Source organism: Orycteropus afer, unplaced genomic scaffold (assembly GCF_000298275.1).
Source record: "Orycteropus afer afer isolate SDZICR_OR568_19922 unplaced genomic scaffold, OryAfe1.0 scaffold00114, whole genome shotgun sequence".
Taxonomy (NCBI): Eukaryota; Metazoa; Chordata; class Mammalia; order Tubulidentata; family Orycteropodidae; genus Orycteropus; species Orycteropus afer.
The window spans coordinates 7260151-7277787 of NW_006921701.1; the positions used below are offsets into that span (position 1 = coordinate 7260151).

The 17637-nt window shown below is 44.7% G+C and overlaps 1 protein-coding gene across 1 annotated transcript in view; it reads left to right on the plus strand.

The window, feature by feature from the left end:
• Positions 1-10484, plus strand: part of CASR (calcium sensing receptor) — a 59568-nt gene extending 49084 nt beyond the window's left edge. Inside the window, exons 4-6 of the mRNA XM_007943903.2 lie at positions 1512-1742; positions 8020-8143; positions 8971-10484. Coding sequence (XP_007942094.1) covers positions 1512-1742; positions 8020-8143; positions 8971-10484 — 1869 coding nt within the window. The remainder of the gene's footprint in view (positions 1-1511; positions 1743-8019; positions 8144-8970) is intronic.
• Positions 10485-17637: the final 7153 nt, after the last annotated feature.

The window sequence follows — 17637 nt, forward strand, 5'->3', positions numbered from 1 at the left end:
CAATAATTTTTTTTTAAATACCATTTAAAATAATTTAAAAAAAAAAAAAAAGATGAAAAGAAAAGGTACCTGTAAATCTCCTAGGGTCACCAAGCCACAGCACAAAAAAAAAGTATACTGGAGCAGGAGAGACCTGCCAACTATCTGGCCCAGTCTCTCGCATATGGCAGAGGAAATGGGCTCAGAGCAAGAGAATGATAAAGCCTAGTGACTTGTGAGGAGCAGTGGATGTGACCACCCCTATACTCACAGGCTGGGCCGAGTCTAACCCTTCCTGGGTGCCTGAATGACACCTGGCACAGAATTGGGTCCCACATTCAAGATAAGCTGCCACATACCTGTGACCAGCTCTTGAATGATGGCAAGAGCATAGCAAGAAGCAGTGCCAGGGACTTAAAATGCTGCCATGTGCCATACCAGCCAAGAGAACAAGCTTTGTACCACTTGCTAGCTAGATGACCCAAGACGAGATACTTAGGTTTTCTGTGCCTCAGTTTCCCAATCAAAAAATGGGAATAATACTGCCAACTTGGTAAGTTTGTTGTAGGCATTATATTAGATAATGAATATAAAGCCCTTAACAACCACCAGCCTTCTGGTTAGCAGTCAAATACCTTAGGCACTATGCCACCAGAGGTCCCAGTAAATCTTAGTAATTATTATCATTGCTTTTTTGTACAATAGCCTTGTGATCCATAAAACCTTGTAAAGAAAAAAAGAAGGGGTTTACGATGACTGTTGCAATGGAAGCTCTGGTAACTTAGTACCTAAGGCACTTGACTGCTAACCAAAAGGCTGGTGGTTTAAACCCACACCAGCCACTCCTCGGAAGGAAGATTGGGCAAAGTACTTCTGTAGTGATCTGCTTTGGAAACCCAAGGAGGGGTCGCTATGAGTCAGGTCAGACTCGAGGGCACATAACAACAACATTGCAACAATGACAGTCAGTGTTGCACCCACAGTCTCATTTTTTTTCTTCCTCTCACCTAACTTCCTGTGATTTGGGGCAACAAGGCTCTTCCACAGAAGCACAGAGAAAGAAAGTGCAGATTGTAAGAGCCGTTCCTCAATGCCTCAACTCTTTCCCCAAAGTCCATCCAGAAGACACCAGGAATGAGCCCTGGCTTACAAATGTTGCCCCTCCTGGGGCACCATAAGGTGATGGTGCATCTGCAGATGTTTTTACTTGGCCAACAGCCATGGCTAGATGTCTCCTTTATCCTTTTCCAACTTCAACGAAGTGTTTACTACCTCCAGTTACAACTTGAGTACCAAGTAGATTAGAATGATTTACAAGGCTGCTGCTAACACACACAAGTGCCTTTCTATGAATTAGAAAAAGGTGCCTCCTCCTACAGTCACTTCCCTTCCATCTGCCAGGAAATTGTTGTAGTATACGGATTCTGTCAGAACATGATAGTGCACTTCCCTTAGGTAGTGCACAACATGTATAACCATATGTGGCAGCCCTGTGGCTTGTACTCAAAATATTCATTTCTGTTCCTCTTTAGGTACTGAAGCACTTGCGTCACCTAAACTTCACCAACAATATGGGGGAGCAGGTGACTTTTGATGAGTGTGGTGACCTGGTGGGAAACTATTCCATCATCAACTGGCATCTCTCCCCAGAGGATGGATCCATCATATTTAAGGAAGTTGGGTATTACAATGTCTATGCGAAGAAGGGAGAAAGGCTCTTCATCAACGAGGAAAAAATCTTGTGGAGTGGGTTCTCCAGGGAGGTATGTGCTGTCCATCAGAACACATGATGCCTCTACTGTAAGCAGGAAACTGGGTTTTGGGAGGGTATTGGGCTTCACTATTTGTATAAATTCTCTAGTGCTGTTATAACAGACATACCACAAGTGAGTGATTTTAACAAACAGGGATTTATTCTCTTACAGTTAGGAGGCTAGAAGTCCAAGTTCAAAGTTCCAGCTCCAGGGGCTGGGTGAAGGCCCCTCAACCTTGGGCTTCAGTTCTGCCTCTTGCTCCTGGCCCACTGGAGCTGGAAGTGTCTCCTAAGTATCTGCTGGCTGCTGAGGCTGACATACCTAAGGTCAGCAAGTAAAATGGCACAGTCCCAAGATTATCAAGCAACACGGCAGGCCACTAGTTCAAGTCCAGAAACAATCTCAAGATGGGCAGACAACAAGGCAGGCCACTGAGATGAAGACTTGGCCAAATGTAGGATCCAGATGTGCCAAAAAGCTCAGAGACTGTCTCACAGCTTCTTCTTAGATACAGGAAGCAGACCCCATCCCTAAGGCAGCTGCTCAGCTGCTCACAGAGGTTTCCCCCATGGACTTGATGACCAGTCTCATCATGGGGAATAACTACATCCAGCTGCCCAGCCACTCAACCAGGCCCAGCCAAGTTGACACACAACCTTAGCTACCACAGTATTAGTCTTCCAAAATGATGAGTCCACTTCTATCAACTCACTAACCTCTGCATCCTCAGGGCTCCCTGTGAAATCCACTAGTACTGAGTGTATAGAGGAGAATCCTTGGGAAATTGAGCTCCATGCCTTCTTATTATGTTGAAACAATTTTGTTTCTTACAAACATGACTCCCTGGCTAGCAATACTTTATTTGACACTGACTTTCAAATGGGGGATGGTTGGGAGAGAAATCCTGCCTACTTTGGATTGTTGTTGTTGTTCTGTGTTGTCGAGTCGACCCCGACTCATAGCGACCCCTCCTTGGGTTTCCAAGGCAGTATCACTACGGAAGTAGATTGCCCAACCTTCCTTCCTAGGGGTGGCTGGTGGGTTTGAACCGCCAGTCTTCTGGTTAGCAGTCAAGTGCTTTAGGCACTATGCTACCAGAGCTCCATAGTTCAAGGAGGGGTACATATTTTGGGGGTTGTCACAATGACCAGAAAGTGTTAATGGCTTTCAACACTGAGGATCCAGGGATGCTGAGTGCTTATATGGGACAATATTGCATAACAAAGAATTGCCACCCTCTCCCAAAAATGCTAGTAACAGCCACTGAGAGACACTCTTCAGTGTGAGTCATGTGTGTTACCTCCATTGTCTAGGACGTGGACAATTCAGACAGAGGTAATTCCAGGTCATCCAACCACTCAGAGCTGATTTAAAATCAAAAAGCCAATTTATTCTTCTCCTATGGGAGACTGGCAGCAAAGAGTAGGATGCTTGTGAACATGGACAGGGCCCTCTTCCTTATCAATGGATGGGCACACAGGAAGCCCATCACTTAATGAGTGTGCACCCAAGTAAAAGACAAATGATGTGCTGAAGTGATAACTATTCTATGATAACTTGTCCTAAAATGAGGTCAACCTCTGCACCCAGCTTCTCTGCAGGACACTGACCCTGGACAAGACATCCTCTTGACCTTTCCTTGGGAAGGGTAGATGAGACTCACCACATTTCCATTTGTGTATGCATTTCTTGGATCACATTTTATAACATGAGCAAAGATTTAACTCATCTTTTTACCAAATGCTTCTTAGGCTTCTTAGGGTTTCTGATGAGATGGTATAATCTCATAATTTCACTGTTCTCCAATTTATAGCATAAGTTACCCATGTGAAGGCCTCCTATAGATATTGAATCTTATCCACAGTATATAAGTATTAATTTCTACTACAGAAGGTGGATTTTCTATTACAAATGTGTCATCACCATTTCCCACACACAGGTTTTGGGGCTCCAGAGCTTATAGGTCTAATTATGTTGTTGTTGTTAGTTGCCATCAAGTTGATTCCAACTCACGGTGACCCTGTGTGTGTCAGAGTAGAACGGTGCTCCACAGGGTTTTCAGGGGCTGAGTTTTTGCAAGTAGATCACCAGACCTTTCTTCCAAGGCACCTCTGAGTGGACTGGAACCACCAACGTTTTGTTTAACAGCTGAGCATTTGCACCATCCAGGGAATCCAGAGGCAAGAGTTAAACTTACACTGCTTTTCTCTAATTTATCCCTACCACTGTCCCCCAGGAGGAGACCAGGTGGTACAGTGGTTAAAGTATTCAGCTGCTAACCCAAAGGGTGGTGGTTTGAAACCACCAGCGATTCTGCAGGAGAAAGAGATGGCAGTCTGCTTCCATAAATATTTACAGCCTTGGAAACTCTATATGGGGCAGTTCTACTCTGTGTTATAGGGTCGTTATGTGTCGGAATTAACTCGACAGCAATGGGTTTGGTTTTGGGGTTCCTGTCCCCCATTCACCAACACTCACTAGTTCAAAACAGCCTTTGGTCTTCCCTGGGATTTCTCACAGATTTTTTAAATTTCTGGAATTGCACGTTTTCTTATATAGATATCCTAGGATAAGTTTGCTAAAAGGAGCCAGCAATCTAAGCTAATTTGCCAGCCTGGTAGGAACTGAAAAGCAAAATATACTTTATTAAACCATGTGTTTACCTTTAAAATGACTCCTTGAATTAAATACAATGAAAAGTGCTCATCATTGTGATGAAGGAATTAAATGAGCCTCAGTTACTCCAGCACTGGGAGAGGACCATTTGTAACTCACCTTTGTAACTGAGAAGAAATCACATTCACATTATTAATAATAGCCTGTACCAGCCACTCCGTGGAAGGAAGACTGGGCAATCTACTTCCATAAAGATTTACTATCTCAGAAACCCAAAGGTGATCACTTTGAGTCGGAATCAACTTGATGGCAGTGAATGAGTTTTGAGTACTACCCACACATGCCACCACCCAGCTGTTCTCTGCCCACATGTGTCAGAGCCCTGCTAGGGGTCAGCTTCCAGGAACCATCTGCAACATGTAGGTTGTGAGTCCTCTGCAGAAGCCTTGTGGCAGAGCCTCCCAGTTCTCCCATTCTCAACAGGAGGGTGTCTTCAGAAACATCTACTGAAAACAAACATGTTTTGAAAACAACCAATTCCTGGACATGTCTAATGAACCAAGTGGTCCAGGAGAACCTAGGCAACAGCAACACATTTTCAATCAGTTTTGGTTTGGTTTTTCTTTCTCCAAACAAAGAAGAATTCTTTGCTCTTTGCAACAGTGTTATGCTGAGCTATATTTGAGCCTGAGGCCAAAGGAAAAACCAGGAATCCAGATATTGTCTTTATTTAAATCTTTGATATCTTGCTTATCATAGATTTTTTTGTATTGATTTTGACCTTCTAATATTGCATTAAAACATTATTTACCTTGATTACTGAATTTTTTGGATCTCTTAAATCTTGTACCCAAGTGTACCCAAGTTGATTGCCTCTCTCGTCTCACCCTAGTCCCAATCCTGCTTTGTAATGGAAGGCACATTACTATTGAATCATTGCCTCTAACCCTTCCATGACTCATCAGACATGTATTGGCCACCTACATTTTCAGCCTCTCAGGTTTCTTGAGGAGCTGCTATCCCACTTGTAGTATGTGCTGCCACCTGATAGGGACCTGTATAACTGTGAACTTGAAGAAATGGGCCTCACTCTACCAATCCTACCACCAGAGTCTTCCTGGGACATATATGTCCCATATAATTGTATCAAAATCCATATTACCTAGAAAAAAAATTGGACTTGATTTCAGTATCCCTTACTGACAACACATGGTATCGACAAAACATTCAAAGCAGAAAATAATTTGGACATTAAAGTTAAAACACTGTCATCCCTCACTCAGCCCTAAGACCAAATAAGACCCATAAGCTGCCATCCAGCTGAGATGTTTAGCTAAAACTAGCATAGGGTCTAATCACATGATTGTGCCAGATTTGGCAGATACTAGGTGTCCTGCTAGTGTCTTATTATCAACAGCAATTGTAATCAAAGCTCAACGTAATTAGTTACATGCTTTGTGTTGCTCATGAAGCTCTATTGTTGGTCACAGACCAACATTTAGGGTGTGGGGAAGAGGATGTCTGTGTGTGTGTGTGTGTGTGTGTATGTAGTGGTGAGAGGACACAGTCTATTGGATGTGGTCAGTGGTACAGTGGTTAAAGCAATCAGCTGCTAACCAAAAAGGTCAATGATTTGAACCCACCAGCTGCTCCTCAAGAGAAAGATGAGGCAGTCTGCTTCCATAAGGATTTATAGCCTTGGAAACCCTATGGGGCAGTTCTATTCTGTCCTATAGGGTTTCTTTGAGTCAAAATCAACTCAATAGCAGTGGGTTTTGTTTTTTAATTTGTCCAGGCTTAGTGTCTCACTGAAATTATACCATAAAACTGGGACATCATGAAGTAATACTGACACAGGAAATCAGGAGGACTGGAGCCTGCACATATACTTGATCTATGTTTGAATCCAAGGCTTGCAGCAAGCATGAGTGCTTTCAAATAATCATTGCTACTGATTTTAAAATTCATGCAACATACACAAAAATTGCTAATCATGAGGGTAACCCCTAATAACCATTGAATATCCTGTTTTAGAAGTTAAGGGGTAATAATAGTCTCAGGGGACATCATGCTAAATTGGCACAACATAGTACCTAAAAATCTTCTTCTACAATTTACTTTGGTGAGTAGCAACTAGGGTCTTAAAGCTTTTGTGCAGCCATCTAAGATGCAACTATTGGTCTCCTCTCATCTGAAACAAAGAAAAGTGAAGAAAATCAAAGGCATCCAGAAACAATTAGTCCAGGGATAAGATGGACCACAAGGACCTCAACCTTCATGACCCCAAGACCAGAAGAACTAGATAGTGCCCAGCTACCAATGCCAACCACTCAGAAATGGATCAAAACTGGAGATCCTGGATGGAGTGGGAGGAAAAATGTGGAATAAAATTCAAAAATAAAAATAACTAGAATTACTGGTGGAAAGAGACTGGTAGAAGCCCCAAGACTATGGCCCTGGGTTACCCTTCAGGCATAGAAATGGACTCACTTCCTTTCCATGGATTGGCTCTCAGCCCAACAGTAGAAAGACCTACATGCAGAACACCTACCCCAGGGCAACACACCTACCTACTCCAGGGAGATACACCCCTTAGAGCAATCAGCCATGAGACACCAGAGGGGCAGTGTTCACAGAGAGGGAAACCTGGACAGACAGAAATGCATAATTAAGAAGGGCACAGAGAGGGGGTAGTCATAGGGAAGGGAGGGGAAGAGAGTTTTTTATGGTGGGGATGGTAATTGGGGCCATGAAATCAAATGTGCATGAACAACTGAATGTAAAACTAATTTGCTTTGTGAATTTGCACCCAAAGCACAATTAAAAAAAAAAAAAAATCAAGAAGATGTTAAAGGGTAATAGCTCCATCCGGGGTGTAGCACTGACATATGGACATGGACATGCCTCTAACAGTTGCTCTGACACATGTCTGAACAAGTCAGAGCTTGAAAAAGCCACAGTTGGTTTGTGGTCTTCTGCTTTCTAGTATATGGGACTGGCCTGCAGAATTTAGACACTGAACACAAAATAAATAGAAAAAGCACTGAGCTACAAGTCAAAAGACACAAGTACTAGTCCTGGTCCCTCAACTTACACTGTAGGTGACAAGTTTAGACAAGTTGTTAACCTCACCTGTAAAATGGATGCATGGTCCCTGTCCTGCCTGCCTCACTGGACTGTAAGGATCTCAGGGATCACCCTGTAAAGCCTAAGATAAAATTGCAGGAATTACATTCACTGCAAAGCTCAGAGTCTCATTTTCAAACAAATTTACTCTGTGTCAGCACCTCCTCCTGTGATTGTGTGTGGGTCCATGTTCCTGTACCTCTTTCTTTGTCTCAGCTTTTAAATTCCATGGTGAGTAAACAGGCGTCTCATTCTGGGTCCTGAAGGAACAAAATTGGGGAGAATTATTTATGTAGGTTTCTTGATCACTGTGTAAAGTCACAACAATTAATCATCCCAAAATCCTGCAGGAGTGTATGTGTATATGTATACACAGGCTTATAGGGATTTCTTCCTTTCACAGAGAACAAGAACCTCTGGCCCCTCTTCTGCCTGGAGTCATCACACTGGGCCTGTGCCCAAACTCCTCCCTCTTGCACATGGCAATGATACTGTAAGATCACCCTGCTGCTGCACCACTGACTTTATGCTCTCTGCCTTCCAGGTGCCCTTCTCCAACTGCAGCCGAGACTGCCTGGCAGGGACCAGGAAAGGGATCATCGAGGGGGAGCCCACCTGCTGCTTTGAATGTGTGGAATGTCCTGATGGGGAGTACAGTGATGAGACAGGTAGTGCTATACCCCTGTTCCTGGTGGACATTGTATAGGCCCCCCCGCCGGGGTTTGGTCCACATCAGGGCCTGGGGTCAGCAAAGTCCGTGGAAGGGCTGGGCTGAAATGGTGCTTAGCACACTTTCTCATTTAACAAGTGTGTGTCTGAGCATAGTGCTGTGCTGGGCACTGAGTGGAAATGGAAAAGGAATGTTAAAAGTCATATTAATACTATAAAAGCTTACGAAGACTCCTTTCACACATTTTCTCTTACTTTGGTACTGCTGTACAATATTTACTTCCTTTTCTTATAGCTCAGTGGCCCTAAGTAGACAAAGCTCTGACTGTTCAGGCTCCAGAGTTAATAGGACATTATAGATGGTCTACTGGGTACCTGGCAGTGTACTTACTATCTTACGTACTCGCCCTGTACTTTAGTTTCTTCACCTGTCAAGTGGGAATAGTTATTAAACCTCTCTCAGAGAGTTTTAAGAATTAAATGGGTTCATATTGGTAAAGCATGTGGTAAATACTAGATAAACAACAACAATAACAAACAAAAAACCCAAACCCACTGCCATCAAGTTGATTCCAACTCATACAGAGTAGAACTGTCTCATAGCGTTTCCAGTGCTATAAATCTTTACAGAAGCAGGCTGCCTCATCTTTCTCCTGTGGAGCTGCTGGTGAGTTCAAACTGCAGACCTTTTGGTTAGCAACCAAAAACCACTGTACCACTGACCACATCCAATAGCCTGTGTACCCTCACCACTACACACACATACACAGCCCAGATGTTAGCCTGTGCCACGAAGTAACTCACTCTTCACTGGAACATCTTACAGATGCAAGTGCCTGTGACAAGTGCCCTGATGACTTCTGGTCCAACGAGAACCACACTTCCTGCATTGCCAAAGAGATTGAGTTTCTGTCATGGACGGAGCCCTTTGGAATCGCACTCACCCTCTTTGCTGTACTGGGCATCTTCCTGACAGCCTTCGTGCTGGGGGTCTTCATCAAGTTCCGCAACACACCCATAGTCAAGGCCACCAACCGAGAGCTCTCCTACCTCCTCCTCTTCTCCCTGCTCTGCTGCTTCTCCAGCTCCCTGTTCTTCATCGGTGAGCCCCAGGACTGGACATGCCGCCTGCGCCAGCCAGCCTTTGGTATCAGCTTCGTGCTCTGCATCTCCTGCATCCTGGTGAAAACCAACCGTGTCCTCCTGGTGTTTGAGGCCAAGATCCCCACCAGCTTTCACCGCAAGTGGTGGGGACTCAACCTGCAGTTCCTGCTGGTTTTCCTCTGCACCTTCATGCAGATCGTCATCTGTGTGATCTGGCTCTACACTGCGCCTCCGTCAAGCTATCGTAACCACGAGCTGGAGGACGAGATCATCTTCATCACGTGCCATGAGGGCTCACTCATGGCCCTGGGCTTCCTGATTGGCTACACCTGTCTGTTGGCTGCCATCTGCTTCTTCTTTGCCTTTAAGTCCCGGAAGTTGCCAGAGAACTTCAATGAAGCCAAGTTCATCACTTTCAGCATGCTTATCTTCTTCATTGTCTGGATCTCCTTCATTCCAGCCTATGCCAGCACCTATGGCAAGTTCGTCTCAGCTGTGGAGGTGATCGCCATCCTAGCAGCCAGCTTCGGCTTGCTGGCCTGCATCTTCTTCAACAAGGTCTACATCATCCTCTTCAAGCCTTCCCGTAACACCATTGAGGAGGTGCGCTGCAGCACTGCTGCCCATGCCTTCAAAGTGGCAGCCCGGGCCACCCTGCGCCGCAGCAACGTCTCCCGCAAACGATCCAGCAGCCTCGGTGGCTCCACAGGCTCCACCCCCTCCTCCACCATCAGCAGTAAGAGCAACAGCGAAGACCCTTTCCCACAGCCTGAGAGGCAGAAGCAGCAGCAGCCACTGGCCTTGACCCAGCAGGAGCAGCAGCAGCAGCAGCCATTGTCCCTGCAGCAGCACCAGCAGCAGCAATCGCAACAGCAGCCCAGATGTAAGCAGAAGGTCATCTTTGGCAGTGGCACAGTCACTTTCTCTCTGAGCTTTGATGAGCCTCAGAAGAATGCCATGGCTCATAGGAATTCCACACACCAGAACTCCCTGGAGGCCCAGAAAAGCAATGAGACCCTGACCAGACACCAGGCATTACTCCCACTGCAGTGTGCGGAGACGAGCTCAGAACTGACCATGCAGGAAACAGACTTGCAAGGGTCTGTTGGTCGGGACCACCAGCCAGAGATGGAGGACCCTGAGGAGCTGGCCCCAGCACTTGTGGTGTCCAATTCACGAAGCTTTGTCATCAGTGGTGGAGGAAGTGCTGTCACAGAAAACATACCAAACTCATAAAATCAAAGGAGAGGGCCATTCCAGAGAGAGTCCTGAAAGGATTCCTGTGATCACGTTCTCCACCAGGGATGAGGAATCACCCCCAGACTCCTTGCCTCTAAGGAAGGAGGGATAATAGAGACATCTAACCCTTTGAACTTAGTTGCACTGCTTTAAGTGCAAGTGAATTGACGAATGTTCCCTTTGAATTTAAAAAGGAACAGCTGTGTTACTGTGGTTGGATTTGTTAAAGTGTTGAGATTGCTTTATCATACTTTCTGTTCATCCACACCCAATTTTTCCTCAACCAACAGCTCAGAGACTGAACCAAGGCTTTAAGCTACTCCTGCCCTTTAAAAAAACATGTTGAAATGTCTTTCCTGAAGGTCGTGGACAGCCTGGCCCAGAAACAAAATCGTGCACACTGACAGGACATCATATATGCCACCACTGGAGTTAAGAATCTGAAAGCTAGAATGTAACCAGTGCTGCCCAACAGCCTGACCATGGAAAGAACTTTAAATGTTCACAAATGTAGGGTGAATGTGTTCCCTCCTATTTATGAAAACCATAGATATTTGGTCTCCTACTTGCTGCTGCTATTGTGTGACATCTAGAAGGTTAGCATCCTTCCTGTGATAGTGCCTCTGGTTTTGTACAGAACATGACTGTTATGCTGTGTTTAGATTCCAGGATCACAAGAATCACCTCACACTCTTGGGAAGGGACTGCAGAAATCAATGAGCTGTGTCTGTAATTAATTTTGCTATATGTAGCTTTATCCTTAAGAAAATGCTTCTGTGGTAATAGTCTATGGACAATATAAACTGAAAAATGTCACAGTCTGGTTAATGTAAGGCAGTATTATTTGAGCTCCATTTTCCTCTTCTTCCCTGCCCCACCAGCCCCACCCCCATGAACTGAGCCCTAGGTGAGCCCTTTTGGGACCAGAGCTCCCTCCATCCCAGCCCCAAAGGCTTCCTGAAGCCAGATCTACACCTACCCCAGTGGAGAATAAGGCCTCAGTTGGTGGTTCCCAAATAGCTGTTGGGGTAAGAAAGAGTAGTTCCAAAAGAACTCTCAGCCAAGCACCCCCTAAATGCCGTAACTAGGCTCCCCTTCAGCAATGGACTCTGTCCACAGGCAGTTAAAGGTGTCAAATGACGTACAGCTGAGTCCTCAGGCTCTGGGACCAGAGAGACAAGGTTCAGGCCTTGGCTTGGTCACTTAGAAATGGGCGACCTTAGGCAAGGAACCTTACCTAAGCCAGTTTTATTGTCTCTAAAAATCATTCTTTTCCCTTAGAGTCCTTATGTGGAATGAAATAATGTATGTAAAGTACTTAGCATGATGCCTAGCACATAGTAAATACTCAATAAATATTAGTGAGTGCTATTGATATTGTATTATTATTTTTTCACTTGCTTAAAATACAAAACAAAATTTACCTATTTACCATTCATATTTTCCATTGATCTTAATAAATTTCTCCATAAGTTCAAGAACTCCAGAGGCCTGGTTCACAGGGTCACCCTGGTAACACTGGTTCATGATGAAGTAACCAGAGAGTTGGTACGCCCTCCACCCAGAAAGCTTCATGCTCCTCCTCCACGGCTATGGTCCCTGTACCCAGATCTCTGTGTTCATTGAGAGAAACACAACAGTGGACCATCCCTAACCACTATCACCAGTCTGACAGTAATTCTTCAAATCACTCTTAAGTGCTACTCTCCAGCCACGACTAAACTATGGTAATTAAATCTTTCTGAGACCTTATGTTGTACTGCTCTTGGTGACATCTCTTTCTGATCACCTTTTCCAAAGGGGCACCTCTCAATGATTTTTAAAGTAATCAGTTCACATGATGGCCATTAAGACTATAATGAAAAAGCATTACAGGCCACCCTGTGGGAACATGACTGGGAAACATGGAAGGATTATCAGAGATAGGCATCTGCTTCCCCACTCAGGAAGGGCACTAGCCCCAAGCCCAGCCTGTTGCACCCTCCATCACCCCCTGCAAAAACGGCAAAGAGGCCACCTCCTCTAACCCTACAAGGGGAAGGCAGGATTACCAGCAGTAACCCAAGGCTTTTTACTGCAAGGCCAGACATGCTGCCTCCCTCCAGCCCTTTCATCAACCGTTCCTCCCAAAGTACCCACCACCTCTCTCCTGGGTTTGATAATTCGCTGCAGTGGCCACACAGAGCTCACAGATTATGAGGTTTATTAGGGAAGCACCAGACTACAATTCAAGTTCAGAAAGAATGCTCAGTCTCTCTCCCAGCCCACCGTCCCTCAGCCAACAGTCTCTCACAGTCTCTCTCCCAGCAGTGTGTGTCCCTCGGTGTCTCACTCAGCAATGCATGTCTCTTGCATCTCTTTCTGAGCAACGCATGTCTCAGGAGCCTGTGTCTCTTTCAGGGGTGCGTCTTCCTCAACCAGCAGTCAGAGAGTTCTGCCTCTAGGAGGCCTCCTTTTGAGCCTGGCAGGGTGGTCAAACTAGCCAATCATAGCATCAGAACTCTAAGCACCTGAGAGAAAGCGGGCACCTCCCAGAACATTGTTTTGTGCCACTCCCAACAGAAACATTCCAGGTGGACAACTTCAGCAATCAGGAGCTCCTCAGTTGCTCATAGAAAACCCCACCTTGGAGTTTACAAAAACTTATGGGTAGAAAAGACACACTAAGTAATTTACTACACTGCACCCACATTTTCTACTACCACCCAACTGCTCCTAGGCTTGCTGGTTCTCTCACCTTCCATGCCCCAGGAGCTAACTGGCAGCTCTCAAGCCCCTCCCTCTAGGCACCCCATACTGCCATGTCTACTTGAAACTATACAGGATTCATAGAGGTTAGCAAGAGACTACAACTTTCAGTATGGATTGCACCTGAATGTGAGGAAAACAAAAATCCTTGCAACTTGATTGATTAACAACATCATGATAAATGATGGAAAAATTGAAGTTGTCAGTGATTTCATTCTACTTGGGTCAACAACCAATATCAGTGGAAGCAGCAGTTAAGAATTCAAACAACCAGAGACAGAGACAAGACAGCATCCTGCTAACACACTCTACCCAATCCCTCTAAAACAGAGACCCAGAAAAACCAAGTGAAACAGATACAAATAATGATGCTGGAACTCTGAGTATCAAATGAGAGACTAAAGATTTAGATTGAATGCTGATTGTAAAGGGAGACAGTGTGAAGACAGTGATTGTGGAGAGAGAAGAAGCCAGGACCTGATGTAGCATGGCCACTTTAAATCACAGAGGCATCATACAGGGAAGAAAAAAACAAAAAACCAAACTCACTCCCATCGAGTTGATTACGACTCATAGTGACCCCTCTTTGGGTTTCCAAGGCAGTATCTTTACAGAAGTAAATTGCCCAACCTTCCTTCCAAGGAGTGGCTGGTGGGTTTGAACAACCAGCCTTTTGGTTAACAGTCAAAAAAGATAAATCAACTACACAGAACCCACACAGCAATAGAGACACAGTGTAGACAGAGCTGGTGGGAACCCAGGTGAGCAGAATTTGTGCCAGAGCTGAGAAAGGAAAGTGCAGGTTGGACTCCCAGTGGCCAGGCAGCCACAGAGCAAGGAGGGAAACAAACGGAATGGAACAATGATGACTAGTGGACACTAGTTGTTTGGGTTGAGGACCTACGAGAGAGGGAAAGCCTGTGTTGGGGGTGTGGGTTGGAGAAGCTAGGCTCAGGGCAGTCTCACTTGACTGAATCTGGGCAAGAGCTGGATGAACAGCAGCATGCACCCAAAAGGACCATACCAGTGAATCTCAACTGGAGAACTATGTTCTCTACTCTAGTAAACACAAATGCCCTGGCCCCTAAAGGTAAATACTGTTCCTGCCCCCACCAACCCAGTGGCTAGAGAAGTCCTGCCCCCACCTACCTGCATTCCTGGCCACCTCCACAGCAGTCAGCCACCCCCAACAACTCACATCCAGCACACAGAGCCAGGGCCTGAAGCTCACCTGATTGGTGCCAGAATTACTGACAGATCTTTTTCACACTAATGCAAGAGGCAGACCTCTGCAGCCTCCTCTCTGAGGTGCTCACTTTGCCAGGCACCTCCTCCCCGCCCCTACAGGCACGCACTCCAGTGGATCAGTGGAATGTGCCACAACCACTTGCTCCCAGGGCTGCCAGCTGACAACTGTAAAAATCCCTCTCTTTCTTTTTCCCCTTTCTTGTTTCTTTCCTTTTCTTTTTTCCAATTTTTCTTCCTTTTTATTGTTCATTTCTCTCTTCCTTTTCTTTTTATCTTTACCAATCTTTTTTCTCATTCACCCTCTGTTTTACTTTTTGCTTCTATTTTTTATATTCACTTCTTCTATAAGGTTTTTTGATTGTTTGTTCCCTGTCCCATCCAATGGGAGAAGGATATTAACCCTCCACTAGTCAACTGGATGGGGCAATCTACTTCCATAGTGATACTGCCTCAGAAACCCAAGGAGGGGTCCTATGAGTCGGGACTCACTCGATGGTACATAACAACAACAACAAGTCAACTTTATCTACTGCATGAACCACCTCACTCAGTGGGAAAACAAGACCAACAGCTCCTGCACCATTGCATCGACGACAGATGGTGGACAACTCCTGCCCATCCCAGCCACACTTCCTCCTCACAACAGAGACCTGCACCCACATTCCCACCAGTTACTCCACCAACTTAGAGACAGCTTGGAAGTGCTTGCAATCTAACAACCAAAGAAGCCCACTTGGTTCACATATCTGTTGTTGTTGTTGTTAGGTGCAGTCGAGTCATCTCTGACTCATAGTGACCCTATGCACAGCAGAATGAAACACTGCCCGGTCTTGTGCCAGCCTCATGATTCTTGCTATACCTGAGCCCATCGTTGCAGCCACTGTGTCTATCCATCTCATTGAGGACATTTCCCTTCTTCATTGACCCTCCACTTTACCAGGCATGATATCCTTCCCCAGGGAATGGTTCCTTCTGAAAACATGACCAAAGTAGGTGAGATGAAGTCTGGCCATTCTCTCTTTCAATGAGCATTCCAGCTGCACTTCTTCCAGGACAGATTTGTTAATCCTTTTAGCAGACTATGGTACTCTTAGCATTCTTCTCCAACACCACAACCCAAAAGCATCAACTCTTCTTTGGTCTTCCTTATTCACTGTCCAGCTCTCACATGCCTATGAGGTGACTGAAATTATTATAGCTTGTGTCAAGCACACCTTAGTCTTCAAGGAGACATCTTTGCTCCTTATCACTTGAAAGAGGTCTTTTACAACAGATTTGCCAAGTGCAATACATCATCTGATGTCTTGACTGCTGTTTCCATTGGTGTTGATTGTGGAACCAAGTAATATGAAATCCATGACAACTTCAATATTTTCTCCATCCACCATGAAGGTGTTTATTGGATCAATTATGAGGATTTTTGTTTTCTTTATATTGAGGTGTAATCCATACTGCAGACTTAGTCTTTAATCTTCATTAGTAAGTGCTTCAAGTCATCCTCACTTTTAGCAAGCAAAGTTGTGTCATCTGCGTATTGCAGGTTGTTAATGAGTATTCCTCCAATCCTGATGCCACGTTCTTCTTCATATAATCCAGCTTCTCAGATTATTTGCTCAGCATACAAATTGAGTAAGTATAGTGAAAGGATACAACCTTGACGCACTCCCTTCTTGATTTTGAACCATGCAGTATCCCATTGTTCTGTTCAAATGACAGCCTCCTGATCTATGTACAGGTTCCTCATGAGTACAATCAAGTGTTCTGGAATTCCCATTCTTCTCAATATTATTCACAATTTGTTATGATCCACACATTTGAATGTTTTGCACAGTCAATAAAATATATGTAAACATCTTTCTGGTGTTCTTTGGTTTCAGCTAAGATCCATCTGACATCAGCAATGATATCCCTTGTTCCACGTCTTCTGCTGAATCCAGCTTGCATTTCTGGAAGCACTCTGTCAATATACTGCTGCAACCATGTTTTAATTATCTTCAGTAAGATTTTACTTGCATGTAATATTAATGATATTGTTTGATAATTACCACATTCTGTGGGATCACCTTTCTTTGGAATGGGTACAGATATGGATTCTTCCAGTCCAGTTGGCCAGGTAGCTGTCTTCCAAATCTCTTGGCATAGCTGAATGAGTGCCTCCGGTGGGACATCTGTTTGCTGAAACATCTCAATGGGTATTCCATCAATTCCTGGAGACTTGTTCTTCACCACTTCCTCAGTGCAGCTTCAACTTCTTCTTTCACTATCATTGGTTCTGGATCATATGCAATTTCCTGAAATGGATGAACATAGGCCAATTATTTTTGGTACAGTGACTCTGTGTATTCCTTCCATCTTCTTTTGATGCTTCCTACATCATTCAATATTTTGTCCATAGAATCCTCCAATATTGCAACTCGAGGCTTAAGTTTTTTCCTTGGTTCTTTCAGCTTGAGAAATGCCAAGCATGTTCTTCCCTTTTGGTTTTCTAACTCCAGGGCTTCACACATTTCATTATAGTAATCAGCTTTGTCTGCTCAAGCTGCTCTTTGAAATCTGTTCAGCTCTTTTATCTGTCATTTTTTCCATTAGTTTTAGCTACTCTCCACTCAAAGGCAAGTTTCAGAGTCTCTTCTCACATCCATTTTGGTCTTTTCTTCCTTTCTCATCTTTTTAATAACTTCTTGCTTTCTTCATGGATGATGTTCTTGATGTCATCTCACAATTCTTCTGGTTTTCAGTCATTGGTGTTCAATGCATCAAATCTATTCTTTAAATGGTCTCTAAATTCAGGAGGGATATTTTCTTTTCTTTCTTTTTTTTTAATGGTGCTTTAGGTGCAAATTTACAGAGCAGAGCTTGTTTTACATTCAACATTTCATGTACATTTGATTTCACTCCCCAATTACCATCCACAACCCTAACCCACTCTCCTCCTCTCCCTTCCAAGTAACCTCCTCCCCATGCCCCTCATAGTTATGCACTCCTGTGTGTCCTGTTGTTGTTGTTGTTAAGTGCCGTTGAGTCGTTTCCGACTCATAGCGACCCCATGAACAACAGAACGAAACACTGCCCGATCCCGCGCCAGCCCCACAATCCCTGCTATACTTGAGCCCATCATCGCAGCCACCGTGTCAATCCATCTTGTTGAAGGCCT